This window comes from Oryctolagus cuniculus, chromosome 2 (genome assembly GCF_964237555.1).
Source record: "Oryctolagus cuniculus chromosome 2, mOryCun1.1, whole genome shotgun sequence".
Lineage (NCBI taxonomy): Eukaryota > Metazoa > Chordata > Mammalia > Lagomorpha > Leporidae > Oryctolagus > Oryctolagus cuniculus.
Genome location: NC_091433.1, coordinates 138,182,010 through 138,199,110, shown reverse-complemented (window position 1 = coordinate 138,199,110; position 17,101 = coordinate 138,182,010). Strand labels below are relative to the sequence as shown.

The 17,101-nt window shown below is 40.9% G+C and overlaps 1 protein-coding gene across 12 annotated transcripts in view; it reads left to right on the top strand.

Moving 5' to 3' along the window:
* The window catches only part of AFTPH (aftiphilin), a 72,883-nt gene extending 58,723 nt beyond the window's left edge, over window positions 1–14,160 (top strand). For 5 of the 12 annotated variants that reach the window (XM_070069040.1, XM_070069042.1, XM_070069041.1 and 2 more), the window contains 3 exons: window positions 1,328–1,501; window positions 5,223–5,346; window positions 13,081–14,160. In XM_070069040.1, coding sequence (XP_069925141.1) covers window positions 1,328–1,501; window positions 5,223–5,346; window positions 13,081–13,225 — 443 coding nt within the window. In that variant the 3' untranslated portion in view covers window positions 13,226–14,160. The remainder of the gene's footprint in view (window positions 1–1,327; window positions 1,502–5,222; window positions 5,347–13,080) is intronic. The other 7 variants (XR_001792977.3, XM_070069044.1, XM_008254340.4 and 4 more) reach the window with 3 other exon arrangements.
* The last annotated feature ends 2,941 nt before the right edge of the window (window positions 14,161–17,101 follow it).

Here is a 17,101-nt window from a genome sequence, read left to right as displayed (position 1 = left end):
TCTGCTGATTTCTTTTTCTTTTTTTTTGTTTGAACGTAACTTCCTACTCTTACCTTTGGAAATTCAGGCTTTCTTTCTGAATAGCAATGCTCAAGAAACCAGCCGTTACTATTATTATTAATGTCCAGAGACAGGTAGTGGTATCTAGGCAAAGTTTTGGTTTATCTTAAGCTGATTTTTGACTTATTTTGACAGATATCTGGGTAGTTTAAATGATATTTTAGCTAGGACCAATTTACTTGAATTTTTTCCTGTAAGTTTAATTTTTGGAATTTTCTTGGATGCAGAGTCTTGTGGCTAGAGGCTGCTTCAAAGCACAATTATTTAGCCAAAAACAATGTGCAGATAGATCCCTATGTACTGACCTAAAATATTTTGTAGCATACCTTATATGCAAATGGAGAAATCATTTTCTTGATGTTTTTTTCTAAAACGATCTCCAAATGCTAGTAGGCAGTTCTAGAAATAACTGATTTTACTTAATGGCTTTAAGAGAAAATCCTGAAAAAGAATTAACATTCTAGTAATGTGGGGGGTCTTTAATACTAGTTTCTAGTGTTGACATCACGAGTTTTAAATAGACCCTGAGACGATTGCTCTCACTCCTTGTGCTTAAGTTGTTTGAGCCATCGTCTAAAATACCTGTCATAGTCTAAATGCGGTTGTTACTGCCATGGTCTGAAACCCTGTCAGCTTTGCCTTATAGTAGAGGTACTGGGGTACACGGAAAGCATCTGTTTGAAAAACTGTGCTGAAGGAAAGCCTGGATGCACCTTTTGCTGTTGTCCGGTGTCTTTAGTCAAATCATCTTGTTTTTATTAACAGTTTCTTTAAAAAAATGTATACTTTTTCTGATTACTGTTTCAGAGTTAAAGGGGAACAGTACAGCTTGAGGTTGCACATCAGGGTAGGGCAGTTATGACATTTCTTATGTTTTAAACTAAGCTGACGTATTGGTGCGTGTCCTGAAACTGACAACTTTGTTGTTTAAAAAAAAAGTCATTAGAAAGCAACATTACTAACACGAAAGATTGATTTGGGCATGTACAGTGATTGAATGTTGGGTTGAGATTAAAGTATTGTTTCCCTTTAACGGGTACACTTTCCCTCTGGTCTTTCTGATATCGTTTCCAGTTTTGAAAGAACTGAACTAACGAAAACCTTACTAAGTGTTATATTCTTTATGTTGTACATGAGGAGATGTACATTGAATTAAATTGTTACTTTAGAAATGTCCTTAGTAATGAAAAACTAATACTGTACACATTGTTTTAATGTTGATTTTTAAAATGTGTAATGACTACTAATTATAACCTGCATGTTCAAGTGTGTGTCTTACCCCTTTTTACACATCACCCCTCCTCCCCTGGCTTACCTTCTGTGTGGCTGCCTACCAACACGGTCACTGAATTTCAAGCTAGTGGAGGTTCCACTCTTCTGAACCTTGATTTCTTTGGGCCCGTGGATGACAGTAGCTCTAGCAGCAGCACCACAATCCCAGGTCAGCCGAGTGTTAAAACCACAATTCTAGTCGATTTACTAAAAGCATGACCACATCACTTGACTTTCCTATAAACAAGGAAACCAGTAGATTGCATTCTCTCTGTCTTTTTAATGCATTTCTTTTATCTCTTATTTTCTAGTATTGGACTTCAACAAATGTTTTAAGAAAAACTTTGAGTGTAATATTCAAAGCTGAAAGTAGTTTTTAGGAATAAAAACAGCCCTAATGTCATTGGACAGTTAAACACAGGGTTTCCATGCCCCACCCCTAGTGGAAAATGTGATATTTTATATGCTCATTTTTAAAGGTATATTCTATAAAGCCATTTGAAAAAGATATAAGTTTAGAGATAAAATATTTTAGTATACAACGATGATTTTACGTCGTAGTACCTGTAATAGTATGACATTTACAAATGCTAGCATTCAATTAATTATTAGTGCTGCTGAATATTAGGTTCCAAAATACTGGAGTCCAGCACATAGTCTCACATAGAACTATTACTGTTTTTATGTAGCTCTTAAGTAGTAAGTATACTGTTTTTGATGGAGGAAAAAAATGTTAACAGAAGTTAATAGAAAATAGTTGCTATGAAATACTAAAAGCTAGAATTTAAACTTACCGGAGTGCCTGTTAAATTCATGTTTAGCCCTGAAAAAGTTCATTGACCAAAGGACTAATGTATTTTGTCATTTTCAAACTGAATAAAAGATTAAAATTATAATGGCATTTTTATGTTTATATTTTATTTAGTATGATTTTAATGAGTCCTTTTCGTCCCCAACTTGTGATCTGGTGATCATACCCCTCGATCGCCAGACACTTGTTGGGGTGTTGTGCAGATGCTGATGCCCAGAATGCAAAGCAAAGATCCCTCTCAGTGCCCACTAGTGGCCAGTGTCACAGCCAGTCTGGTTCCTGAGAATTTGCTGGTTTTGTTCTGTATCACTAGATAACCCTGCTACCCACTTATGAGTGCTCAGGAGCAGTGGTGGGATATGAGAAAGACTTAACAGTCAGCTAAGGGTGAACCCAGAGATCTTGTCCGAGATCTGGTTATGGAAATCTGACCCTTCCACAAAAAGCTCTAAGTCCATTTGGTATACTAAGCCCCTGGGTAGCATTTTCATTGTTTTCAAGATTTAATAAGCATATGAACAAACAATCTGGTTTTGACTTCAAAATGATATTTACTGATTACTTAAATTACTTCTAAATCTGTTTGATCTAAGGAATGACCTGGGTGTGCTAATTAGTTGTCTTTCATTTCATGAAATTTAATGTGGGGTGGGGGGAAACCAAAAACTTGTATGTCACTTTCCTTATCTCTGTATCCCTAGGAATTTAATCATCAAATTCCCATTTAAAATTTGCTTTCAGCTTTGTTTTGTCATGGACTAAATAATTTACATGAAGTCACTGTTTTTCTTCTTGGTGCTTAAAATCCTGGCTTAAGTTTTTTACATTTCAAGCTCATTTAAAAACCATCTATAGAAGCACAAATAACCTGGCTATATAAAGAAATACAGAAATGACCTGATAATCAGGCTCAGCTTACCCAGTTACTGCCACAGCAAATGGTTTCAGAAGCTTAGAACTGTAATGGAAGTGACATTAGCATGGTCAAATGCAGTCCTCATTAGTTTGAAACCTTTTAAATATTTTTGTTTATTTTCATTAATATGCTCTAGCTGCTATATAAATTTAATTGATAAATTTGCTTTGGCTTCTTTTTATTGCTATGGGTTTTGTTACAACTTATCATCAAGCTACAGGTATCAACACTTTCCTTAGTATTCCATTTCACCACTTGCTTGCACTTTTTCCTGACTTGTTTCTGGGAAAGTCATTTTGTCCTAGCTTGCAGTTATTTATTTTGTGTGTGAGACTTAGGAGGTTGGCATAGAACTTGGTTGGCTAGCTTTAGTTATGTAACTGAACTATGCCTCATTAAGGTTCTGTTTAAAAAAAAAAAAACTATTAAAAATTACTCTCCAATTATTGGTGTATAGTAAGCCACTATCTTTTTTTTATTTAATCATGTGGTTTTTGTTGCTCTTTTTGGTGTGGTGGTGGTGGTTTTGGGCTTGGGCTTTTTTTGTTGTCTTTTTTTGTTTTGTGTTTTTCTTTTCTTTTCTTTTTTTTTTTTTTTTTTTTTTTTTTTTACTTTTAATCTACCACTTTACTGTGTGACAGCCAAGTGGCCAGTATTTTATAGACCCATTAAGTTTTTACTAGCATTTTCCCATTACCAGTCAGAATGCAGTTTATTCTGCAGTGTACATTAGACATCAACTTAAATTTTGTGGTTGCTTGGAATCGTACCTATAACTTGGAGGAGGAAAGTACTTTGGGTTCATTTGATCCCTTTGCAGTCATCTACAATTTTAATTGCAATTCATAAACTTATCATAGAAATAGAAAAGTCTTATGTGTGCTTTGAAACTGTACCTTAATGAAATATTAAGAACTTGGGAGAGTCAACATACATTTTCTATAGCCTTCCTCCCTTGTTGGACTTGGTAACTGTGGAAGCTGCTTTTGCTCGTTTTATTTCTGTAAACATCTGAGATCTATATATTTGCTGGTAGTCTGCAGAGTTAGTTGATAGAAGGCAGTTAATTATCTGCTAAGCTTACATGCTCTTTAAAGAAATACGTAAAACTTGAGGAAGCTATAAAACAGTCTTCCTTACAGTCATCTTTTCTGTTACACCTTAAAACTACTGAATTTTTTTTCTCAAGTATTCTGGTACCAAGAAGAATACAGCATTTAAGACTTTTTAAATCTATCTATATTCAAAGATTAACTTGAATTTGACTTTTAACTATTGTTTTGTGGTCATCACTGTTATTTAAGTAAAATCTACATGAACAGTTTTTAAAAACTATATTGCAGTGAACTAACTCAGATGGGGAAAAATTTTCTTTATAGATGTCCAACCCTCATAACTCAGCTTCCTTTTGAATTACTTCAACAAGAATTTCCTATAAGACTCAGTTATGAGACTGGAAATATAATTTACCCTGGACATAAGAATTTTCATTTTGTCCAAAAGTAGTGCTTTCGGTTTCTGAAAATATTTTACGCTCCCCATCTCTTACTGAAGAGAGAACAGTGTGGTTTATGTTTATCTTTAGTAGTAATTTCTTTCATAGTCACAATGTATTTAAAGTAACCAAATCACTCACCATATTTAAAACATGATGCTTGTGTTGGCTTCCAGATCTGTTGTGGAAGTAAAACATGGAGAGAAAATTGTCAAGGAAGTGGTAGGAGAAGAGAAGAGGGCTTTAAAAAAATGAGGCTAATCAATCATTTTACTAGTTAGAGATGTCAGACAAGTCATGTGCATTCCATTTACAAAACACTAATAACTTTAATATCACAAACTAATCCAAAATTATGGGAATTGTCTATACCACATAGGAATTTTGCAAGTATTTGGGTGGCATCTGTGACATAAATGGTTAGCTCAATTCAGGATATATTTATTCCAATGTAGAATTTTGAAAGCATTTTGCTGTTTCATAAAAACTCCAAAAAGTGGAATATTTATAAGTTAAAAAGTAAATGCAAAGGTACAGTTTTCTAAAGATGTGTTGTGCTTGTGAAAGACTCAGATGTTTACAGAAGATTGCCTTTTGCATCTTGGATTGTGGCTAATTGAGTCACCCATTGCAGCTTGCCATCACTGACTATCATTTTATACTATAAGGTGTGGATCCAGAGTTGTTTGAGTTAACAACTTCTAAGCTGGAAATTGCCACCTCAAGCCTCAAAGTGACTGATGCATTTGCAAGACTCATGTCTACAGTAGAGAAGACAAGCACATCTACCAGGTAAACAACTAGTGTTAAAATTCTTTGTAATTATTAAAGACCAGTAGATGCCTAAGCCTAGAAAATAGTATTCAGTTATGTTAATTATGAACTTAATTAGAATAGATTTATTTCATAACAGACTGGAAAGGGTTGACAGATACGATTTTTCTTTTCCCCCACTCTAGAGAAATAATTCTGATTGAGTATTGAGATCACAAAGCCACTGTGGAGATACTGCCCCTTTCCCTTAATAATTACTGAGAGATCTTTGGGAACTTATTTTATACTATGAGAACATAGCCTTTTTTGTTTTAAGATTTTCAGTAATGTGCACTTCTGAGTTGGGACATGAAGCCTTTCCTTTTAGCAAGCTTTCTGGGGGTCCATTTAGGGGCAAGCCCTTCAAAAAAGCAGTTATCTCCCAGTGTTGGAACCAGAGCAAGACAAGGAATGTCACTTGGGCTTCATCTTTAGGGTTCAGGAAACTTTTAGTTAAGTTACTGAACAATCAAATAGTTCATTGCTTTGACATGCTAGCCATCAGAAGAGCCATTTCCTAATCAAAAGGTCATCATTATGAACCAGGAAATCACGAGTGCAAGAGCAGATACTAGTTGATTAGCATGCTGACTCTGCCACCCCAAATCCATGACTCATCAGCGTTTTGAAGTGGAAATATGTTACTCATTTTGGAAGATTATGACAGCTTTCTCCTGAATAAATACATTCTACTTACATGCTAATTCAAACTTAACAATTTTTCCATAGAAATACATCCAAAAAAACAATTTTCTCAATAATTAATACTTGTCTTAAACGTTTAGTGTGATAGTCTAAGCTGTACTGTCGTGTGCTTGTATTGATTAGCACATATTTACTGCTAGTATTTGTAATTGTGAAGGCTGTTAGATTCATTTTATACTTGGAGCTATCCTGACTTTACCCAGATGGTGTTGTAGCTTGCACATCCTTATCTGTCCAGATTCTCTCCATTGCTCCCGTTGCCAATCTATTTTTATTTTATTTTGACTTTAAAAAATAGCCTTCCTGTGCTGTTTTTAGGACAGCTCTTTCTGGAATAGCCCTACCTCTTGCTCACCTTTCTTCCCTTGCAACTGTCACTGACCCGACTGTAGTACAGCTGGGGAAGACCCAGCAGTGCAGATACATTCTTTGTGCCATTAGGAGGAGCTATACACCACATTGTTAACTTATTTGCTCCACTAATTTTTTTTGCCTCATTCTTGAAACATGCTGTGCACTAGGGAACTTTTCCAGCCCGTCATTTCAAGAAGTTATTTTCATTTTCCCCCTTTTTCTTTATTTCTTGAAAATGAAGTCAAACTATAGCATTTATCTTGAGTTCTTTGTTACATAGTTAATATTAAGTACTTGTCCAGCTTCATATTTTTTTAAAAATTGAAAACACATTGCCAACTCTGTATTTTCTGTTTTGAGCAATGTGTATTATTTGAAAATAGCTAAAAGTATAAATACTTGCAAGTCTTCCAAGTACTAAAATTTTTTTTTTAAATATTTGAGAGGCAGAGTGAAAGAGATGTTTTCCATCCATTGGTTGACTCCCCAAATGGCCACAAGGGCCAGAGCTGGGCCCATCCAAAGCCAGGAGCTTCTTTTGGGTCTCCCACATGAGTATAGGGGCCCCAAACACTTGAGGCATATTCCACTGCTTTCCCAGGCCATTAGCAGGGAGCTGGATCAGAACAGGAACAGCCAGAACACGAACCAGCACCCACATGGGATGCTGGCACCATAGGCTTAACCTACTATGCCACAGCATTGGCCCCAGTAAAGTCTTAAAATACTATAAAACATCTCCATGAGCAACTCTCAGTTATATGGAGACACAGGTGGGTAGTATTTATAATTTCAGAGAGCATTTAATATTTTGACGTTTTCTCTGAGTCTTATTTCATTGGTGTTTCAACTACAGAAAGTAAAGCTCAGCAAAATCTTCCTAGCTTTTGACAGAATGCAGAACATAGAGTGCAGACATGGGGCCTGCAGAGGAGAGAAGGGTTCACCAGTGGTTGAGGTAGAACAAGTCTGACAGGCACAAACCATACCTCCCACCCCTCACCCCCCGCCTGGCACTTCTAAGTGCCCTTGAATATGTTGGAGCGTACACAGTCTCGTCTCTTCCAGTAGATGAGTTGCAAAGGTGACTTCTCACTGTGAGGGTTTTGCCTTTTTTTTTTTTTTTTAAGAAATGCAGGTTTTTAGCTTTAAATATAACAATCTTCTTGCTTACCTTTCCTAATAGGAGAAAAATTACTTCCTAATCTAAATTGGCAGGTGAGCAGTTAGTTGACGCAGATCTCCAATTGAAGTTTATGAAAGAGAAAGGACCAGTTGCCAAAGGCAATGTCTTTCTTTTCAGCCTTTTTATTGGTATAATTCATATACCATAAAAGCCACCCATTTTAAATCTATCATTCATTTTCTAGTGTATTCACACCATCTAATTCTAGAACATTCTTATCACCCCACAAAGAAACCATGTAACCTAGCAGGCCAATCTTACACTTCCCTTTCTGCAACCCATGTCTATAACCACTAATTTGCTTTTTTGTCTATCAATTTGCATGTTCTGCTTATTTCATATAAATGAAATCCTAACATTTGCTTCCTTTTGTGTCTGGCCTCTTATAGGTTTTAAGATGTAACATGCATTCGTATTTCATTCCTTTGAATGGCTGCTTCATAAGTCGTTTGTGTGGAAATAGCACATTTTATTCATTCATTCATCGGCTGATCAACATCTGGATTGTTCTCACTCTTACTGTTAACAACCTTGTATGGACAAATGTTTTCAGTACTTTAGGGAGTCAAAGTGCTGAGTCATATGATAACTGTTTTTGCTCTTTGAGGAATTGCCAAGTTTTTCCAAAGTGATGGTACCATTTTACATTCCCACCAACACATAGACATTCTAGTTTCTTCCCATTCTTACCAACACTTACTGTTATCTGACTTGGGTGGTGGCTAATGTTGATAAACTTTTTATCTGCTTATTGACCATTTATTTACCTTTGGGAAAATGTTCAGATCCTTTGCTTTGGATAATTTGTCTTTATTGTTCATTTGTAAGGATGGTAGACCTTTGTCAGATGTGTGAATTGCAGATACTTCTCATTCTGTGAGTTTTTTCACTTTGTTGACAGTATCCTTTGAAGCACACATGTTTTTAGTTTTGATGAAATCCAGTCAGTGTTTTTTGTTGTTGCTTGGGCTTTAGGTCTAAGAAACCATACCCAAATTCAAGGTCAGGTAGATTTTAAATAGGTTTTTGCATAAATTTTATAGTTAATTTTTATATTTTTATAAAATTAACTCTTTGAAAAAAGGCTGTGATATTACTTCTTTTACAAATGTTCCTCATAATCTGACTGACATCATTGCACAGTGACTACAGATAAATGCACAAAGTATAAACTTTGTAAACTTAAAATACAATTTCATACTGCCATCAAGTAATGCCTCTGAAATAAAGCAGTTGCAAAAAAGTCCACAGTAATTTTTATTCACTCTACTCAGCTAAAAGTTCCTCCTTGCTCTGCTTTCCTGTACCCCAACTGTACTCCACAAGTGGGGAAGGCCATCAGGGATGGGTTTTATTACTGTGTACAGTAATTTCTATCATTACAGAAACAGCAAATCTCTATTGTAGGTGGTTAGAAAATACAAAGTATATTCTTACCATTCAGATCACCATGAAGGTGACTCAGAAAGTTCATGGAAAATGGGATGAATTTTGATTTTTAAAAAAATTGAGATCTATGCATACATTTTTCATCATACTCGTTTTCCCACCAAAAAGAGGTGCTAGGAATTTAACCATGTCAGCTGCAGCCATTTACATGATTACCTGAAGAAAGGTGAATGCCCTTTAGACATTTAAGATGGGAAAACAGAAGTTATCAGGAGTTAAAGGGAAGCTGTAGGATAGATGCCTAATGATTTCCCGTTAGAACTCTTAACTGGGCCGGCGCCGCGGCTCATTAGGCTAATCCTCCGCCTGTGGCGCCGGCACACCGGGTTCTAGTCCCGGTCGGGGCTCCGGATTCTGTCCCGGTTGCCCCTCTTCCAGGCCAGCTCTCTGCTGTGGCCAGGGAGTGTAGTGGAGGATGGTCCAAGTGCTTGGGCCCTGCACCCCATGGGAGACCAGGAGAAGTACCTGGCTCCTGCCATCGGATCAGTGCGGTGTGCTGGCCGCAGCATGCCTGCCGTGGCGGCCATTGGAGGGTGAACCAACGGCAAAAGGAAGACCTTTCTCTCTGTCTCTCTCACTGTCCACTCTGCCTGTCAAAAAAGTAAAAAAAAAAAAAAAAAAAAAAAACCTCTCACTGAAGTGTCCCTGTTTGATCAGAGGAATGCGCAGGAGCACCATCACAGTGGAGGACTCTGCTGATGCTGTCCCAGGGTCTTGCCTGCCACAGCCTGGCCGTCTTTCTCACAATACTGTCCTGATGAGCAGATGTTGTTCTTTGGCCCTCTAGAAAGTCAGGCAAAATGCATTAAGCATCCCTCCAAGAGAAATGTTACTGTAAGCTTTGCTCTTGACTGGTCCACTTTTGCTGTGACTAGACCACTGCCACCGCTCTTTAGCCCTTGCTCTTTGATTGTGCTGTGTCTTCAGGAGCATACTGGTAAAGCCATGTTTCATCTTAACATTCTTCCAAGAAGTGCTCAGAAAATTGATCCCACTTGTTTAAGTTTTTCATCGACATCTTTGGTCTGGACACAATGGTTCTAGTACCCACCGAGTACAAAGTTTGCTCCACCTTAGTTTTTCAGTCAGAATTGTGTAAGCTGAACCCATTGAGTTGGCTGATTTTTTTTTGTTGTTGATTGTCAGACTTTTTTTTTTTTTCCCAAAAAAAAATTTACAATTGAAAGGCAGAGCAAGCTTTTGCTCTCTGGTTCACTACCCAAATGCCTACAACAGCTGAGGTTGGGCCCAGCTGAAGCCGGAACCCAGAATTCAATCTGGGTTTCCCACCTGGGTGGCAGGAGCCCAACCACTGGAGCCATTACCCGCTTCCTTCCTGAGAACACACTGGCTGGAAGCGAAGTCAGAGCGGGTCTCAGTCCCAGGCGCTTGGTTGAGATGCAGGCATCCTCTGTGGCATCAAAGCTGCCGCACCAGATGCCTGTCCTGCGGAACTCTAGAGCACGAGCAAGTGGAGGGGCTGCCTCCTGCTGCTGGGGGCTTCGTCTTCAACATCGCGTCATCCCTTTTCGAAGTCACCCATTTCGCAACTGCTGTCTCTCAGGCAGTGTCCCCTCAACTTTTTTATAAGACAGCAGTGATTTCACCCTTCTTATGCCCAAGCTTCCTGAAATTTGATGTTTGTTCTTGCTTAATTTTTAGAATTCATGTTGCCCTTAGGGACTCTTCATTCTAATGCCTTATTCTTTTCAGTGCCTCAGACTAGCTCCTGTTCAGACATGTTATAGCGAGGTAGTATGCATTTATTTTGGTGCAAAAAAACTTTGAAATTCATTCATGCTTTTTTCATTATAAGCATTTTCCATGAACCTTTTGAAGCTCCCACTCCATTTGTAAACAAAACAGACTTTATAGTCCATACTGAAGCGAAGTTAACTACTTTGGTCAGGGCTTCGATCTGTCCATTTCAGTAAGTTATTTCATTTACTAGGCTGTGTTCAGATTTCTCCAGTAATAGCCTTTCTCTCTGTTTCGTGCAAACCAGTTTCAGTCCAGGCCTGCTGTACCTGGCTATTAGGGCCCTTCAGTGCCTTTTACCCTAGCTTGTCTTCTCCATCCTTTGTTTTCTGTGCAATAACACTTGTGTGATAAAAGGCCAGTCCATGCCGGCACCACGGCTCACTAGGCTAATCCTCCACCTGCAGTGCCGGCACCCTGGGTTCTAGTCCCAGTTGCCCCTCTTTCAGTCCAGCTCTCTGCTGTGGCCCGGGAGTACGGTGGAGGATGGCCCAAGTGCTTGGGCCCCTGCACCCGCATGGGAGACCAGGAGGAGGCACCTGGCTGTTGGCTTCAGATCAGCAGCAGATGAACCAAATGCTTGGATCCCTGCATTCAAGTGGGAGATGTGGAAGAAGCTCCTGCTCCTGGCTCTGGTCTAGCCCAGCCCTGGCTGTTGCAGCCATCTTGGGAGTGAACCAGCAGATGGAAGATCTCTGTCAATCCCTAACTCTTTCAATTAAATAAATAAATCTTAAAAAAAAAAAAAGGCAACAAAAGTTAGATTGCTTTGCCACTTTTTTTTTTTTTTTGACAGAATTATAGACAAAGAGAGACAGACAGAGACAAAAGGTCTTCCTTCCGTTGGTTCACTCCCCAAATGACCGCTACAGCTGGCGCTGCGCCAATCCAAAGCCAGGAGTCAGGTGCTTCTTCCTGGTCTCCCACGCAGGTGCAGGCACCCAAGCACTTGGGCCATCCTCCACTGCCCTCCCGGGCCACCGCAGAGAGCTGGACTGGAAGAGGAGCTACCAGGACTAGAACCCGGCGCCTATATGGGATGCCGGCGCCACAGGCAGAGGATTAGCCAAGTGAGCCACGGCACCGGCCCTACTTTGCCAGTCTTCTAAGAAACCCTAGAACCAAGTTCAGTATTGTTTGACCTGCTGAGAGTTTGAAGCTGTTTGCCTACTGAAAAACTCTGGCCCTAGTCTGCTGGGTTTTTCATTATCCTACACAATATTTCAGCTTGGATTCAAAAGTGGTAACACAAAGTCTTGCTATTAAGTAAAGGCATGCATCTATCCTTCCTTCCCACTCTCTATCCTAAGAAAATAGGTAGAAGGAAGAAATAATTTGTGTCACACCTAATAGAGTGCCAACTATCCTTTACTGTAAAAAAGATCGGGGCAATTTATAGTTAATTTAAAATTCTCTTTGGTCTCGATTTAACTAGCTGTGTGGCTGCAGCTGCTCCTTCAGTGTACTGAGTAGCGGAGAACAGTGTGAATTACAGCCACGTGCTCAAGTGGAGCCACACTTGAGGCTCGCTTGGCGTTGTCTACAGCTCACCCACTGAGAAGGCCTGGGTCGCCAGGGTTACGCCGTTGTTCTTACTATCCATGCTACGCCCAGATTTCACTTCTCATACTGGGGTCTAGTATCACAGTAAGTCAACTACAGAGCTGTAGGATTTAGAGATTTCCCTTTCCTGGGTCCGTTCCTACCTGATGGCACCTCTGCACTGAAAGTCAACCCTCACCGGCCTGCCTTGGGACTTCCTTTGTGCATCAAAGTGGGGCTCAGAGTGGGTGTTTGAGCTAAATGCTCTCTCCAGGAATTCCCCGTTGGGGATAAAGCCAGCCTGAGATTAAAATTACAGGCCTTGTGCCAGACCCGTTGTAGGCTGTGGCGATTTCGGTAGTTTCAGAGGGCCGGGGCGGGGAAATCTTCGACAGAGTGGGACAAGGACACCAGCCTTATATTTCTGCTTATGCCTGGGTGATGCTTCTGGCCTTCCACAGAGCAATGAGCTGTATCTGGGTACGTGCCTAGCCTAGTGAGCATACAGAAACAGACCATGTGTCACTCTTCGTGAGGTCTGCCATCTAGCACAGGCAGCCGGCGACAGACAGGTATCACCAGGATCAGGAACCGGCGGAGCAGCGGATTCTCAAGTGCCCGCAGAGCTAACTGCCTGCAGTCGAGAGCCGGCATTTTCTCCCATCTGACCTACCACAGAGTCACGCTCACACACGGATCTTTTCTCCATTTGTCAATAGGAAACCGAAAAGAGAAGAGCACTTGAGTGAAGAAGCCATCCAGGTGATCGGCAGCCTTCCCGACTTAACGTTCATGCATGCCAAGGTGTTGATGTTCCCAGCCACGCTGACGCCTTCCACAAGCTCCCAGGACAAGGCAGGCTGAGCTGACGGCAGCTGCAGAGCTGCAGTTGCTTTTCCTTTCCTCCAGCCCCTCCCTACCTTAAAGCATCCTTGCTCTAATTAAAGACATTCAAGTTCAGCTGATTTGGTGGTAAGCCGCACTAGAAAGGTATACATAGTAATGTATATTTATTTACATACTGAAGTCCTAAATTTATATTAGAAAAAATGTAAATAATTGGGGTGAACATTTTTGAAGATCTATTCTTTTTGTGTTGCTGGGGTGTACACATTTATGTCTTTGTGAAATACACTGGTGGTGTCCTTCTTAAAAAACTTTTGAAATAAAAAAAAAATTACAAACTCCCATCTCCATTGTCTGTGAAATCCCCTTCGGTCTTCTCAGATTGCATTGAATGTCCTCTTAAGTTTTCCCATCTCATGTTTGAATTTTGCTATCAGTGTGCTCCAAAGTCTGTTTAAATTTTTTTTCCTTTTAATTTTGCGTGTGATGGGTTTCTTTGCGATCGGGCTCTTTTCTACCCTTGTCAGTCTGCCTTATTGTTTGACCTTTTGCAAGGTCCTTCATCAACTGCTGTTAAGGGTGTGGCATCGGCAGAAGCTGACCGGAGGGGTTTAACAGGATTGTGTCTTTCCAATCAGCTTGATCTGGAGAAGGACCAAATTATATGAATGTCTTACAATGAAATTTACTTGTTGCTGATTTTTGTTCTATTGTACCACTATTTTTTGAGGATTTTGCACAGTGTAAAATGACATAATCATAGATTGCTATGGTTTAGGCTGTATATACAGTAAAAACTATGGGTTTTAAATGTTTGGGGAAATTCCTATGGAAAAAAAGAGACATGTAGAAGAACCTCTACCAAGGTTAATGTGCATGCCCAAGGTCTTTTGAGATTTCAGTGTGTAAATTTCCTTTTAGCTTACACAAAAATAAAATTTAAAAGAAACATAGCTTTGTGTCTTTGTATTTATATATTTTGGTATTTGAGAATGTCATGAGTTTAATACTGAATAACGTTCACATCCAATGTATTTTCATCCAAGGGAAATGATTGCTAGGGCATCTACCTTGTTGAAACCAGGAACATTTAGAATCCAGAGAAATTCCCAAAAGAAAAAAGCCTAAGGTTGCCACATAAAATTCAGATACGTAGTGAATAACATTTTTAAACAAATTCCCATAATTCATTGTAACATGTCTTCATCAGAATGTTAACCAAGTTAAGTAGGGATTTGTAGGGAATTTTTTTTTCTAAGAAACTATATAGAAGGGGGCCAGTGTACACAGTGGGTTAAGCCTCCTGTGTTGCCAGAGTCTCATGGCAGAGCACCAGTTCCAGCCCTGGCTACTCCACTTCTGATCCAGCTTTCTGCTAATGTGCCTGGGAAGGCAGTGAAAGATGGCCCAAGTGCTTGGGCCCCCACCATCCATGTGGAATCCAGGATGGAGTTCCTGGTCCATAGTGTTTTGACCCGGCCCAGAGCTGGCTGTTGCAGCCATTTGGTGAGTGAACCAACGGGAGGGAGATGTCTGTTACTCTTTAAATAAATAAGCCTTTCAAATATGTATGTACATGCATGAAATTCAGATGAGCAGAAAACTTCTAAAGGTATTTTTGAATGTTATTAGGTACTCTTGCAAAAAGTCACATGACTAGGCTGAGTGTTTGACCTAGCAATTAAGCTACTGGTTGGGATGCCCACATCCCCTATCAGAGTGCTTGGTTTGGGTCCTAACCACACTCCTAGTGTGCACCCTCTAATAGTTGGGTCCCTGCAACCCGCATAGGAGACCTGGACTGAGTTTTTAGTTGCTGGCTTCAACTGCAGCCGTGAGCCATACAGGTATCTGGAGATGGGACCTCCATGCCTCTCAAAAAGAAAGCTGTGTGACATGTCCCGTGGGATAGGCTTCAGCCTGACAAGCAGCCGCCACCCACACCGGGGGAGCACCCCAGCAGCAGGCTAACATCGCCAGCATGTACGGAGGCGCCAGGCTACGTGGGCCGTCGGACCACCTACCCTTCCTGGATGTGACGAGAGTATGGCCTGGAGCAATGCTGTTTTTCTTTTCATCTTTTTCTGAGAAAGCTTTCCTTTAGAATAGTTAACAAGTTTGCAGTGTCTAGCAAATTTTCTGAATGGAAGAAAGAAAATTGTAATAAACCCACGTATTGGCTGTGTTGCTGGGAAAAGTTTACTTTTCTGCCCCTTAATATTATTTCTAAAAATAAGAATGATACATCCTATCTACACCCCCATAGGACTAGTGTCAGGTTTTTTGTTTGTTTTTAAGATTTATTTTTTATCTGAAAGGCAGAGTTACAGAGAGGCAGAGAGAGGTCTTCCATCTGCTGGTTCACTCTCCAAATGGCCTGCAGCAGCCATGGATGGGCCAGGCCTAAACCAGGAGCCAGGAGCTTCCTCCCAATCTCCCACGCAGGAGCAGGGGCCCAAGGACTTGGGCCATCTTCTGCTGTTTTCCCAGGCATATTAGCAGGGAGCTGGATCAGAAGTGGAGCAGGCGGGACTTGAACCAGCACCTATATGGTAGCACTGCAGGGGCGACCTTATGCACGATGCCACAGCACCGGCTCCAGGTCTAGTTATTAAGTAATGAATGTAGGAAACTTGTCCGTTTGGACAATCAGTAAATAGTAACCAGAGCACAGCATCAGAAAACCCTGTAAGGCTCTTGGAGTCCTAGTGTATTCAAGAGGCAGTCGCTGAAGGAAGGGTCACTTTAGATAATGCAAAAACGTGTTAAAAATGGGCCGCTCCTGGCGGCTTTGGGTCGGCCCTGCTCTGGGCCATTGTGGCCATTCAGGGAGTGAACCAACAGATTGAAGAATAGCCCTCTGCCTCTGGCCCTCCGAAACTCTGCCTTTCAAGTAAATAAATCTTAAAAGAAGAGCTGCAGTGATTCATAGAATGGATGTTTTCATCTCGAAGACCTCCGTTTTGTGGGTGGGTTCTGATGTTTTACTAACACTTACTGATATTGGGTCATAGGTTACCATGCTGCAGTACTGAGCGCTGAAAACACTCGGCTTTGCACCAGAGCAGGCTCGTATCTCATCAGGAAGCGGCATCAGGGGCTGCTGACGTAAGGGTCTCGACTGCCTGCCTGGTGGCTCAGCTGCACGGAGCCCGTCAGCTCCGAGCTGGTTAGCTGCTCCTAGAAGCACCCACCCAGTGTCTGTCGCACAGTCACCCAGGGAGACCCTGTGGGACTGCGGAGGGGAAAACCAGTGGCCACAGCACAAACCAGTTTAAGCACCGCTTCGTGTCCTTCACATCTTTAAGGGAAAACTGTTTGCTGAACTGTGCTCAGTTACCATTTATTGACTATCCGCACCCAGGACAAGTTTCTCACGCCCAGTACTAAGTAATTAGTCCCGGGGGGTACAGACAGCATCATTCTTATTTTTAGTTTGTAAGATTATTTGGCCTAGTGCTTAAGGTACCAGTGGGGATGCCCATGTCCCACATCAGAGTGCCTGGGTTCGAGACCCAACTCCACTCTTGACTCCAGTTTCCCATTAATGTGTACCCTGCGAGGCAATGGTGACTGATGACTCAAGTGATTGGGTTCCTGTCACCCATTTGGGAGGCCCGGATCGAGTTCCTGGCTCCCAGCTTCAGTCCCTGCCATTGTGGGCATTTGGGGAGTGAACCAGTCGATGGAGACACACACACTCCCTCCCTCCCTGCCTTCAGAACAGAAGGTAGCCACGCGTGATTCCCTGGGTGGGAACGCTCGGCTGAGTCACGTCACCACTATCATAATGAGTCATTTGCTAATAGAGGAACTCATTCTTCCCTCTGCATCACTTACTCCTTATTTAGAGCTTGTCATTTTCTCATGCCTTCATGTTTCTCGAAATCAGTT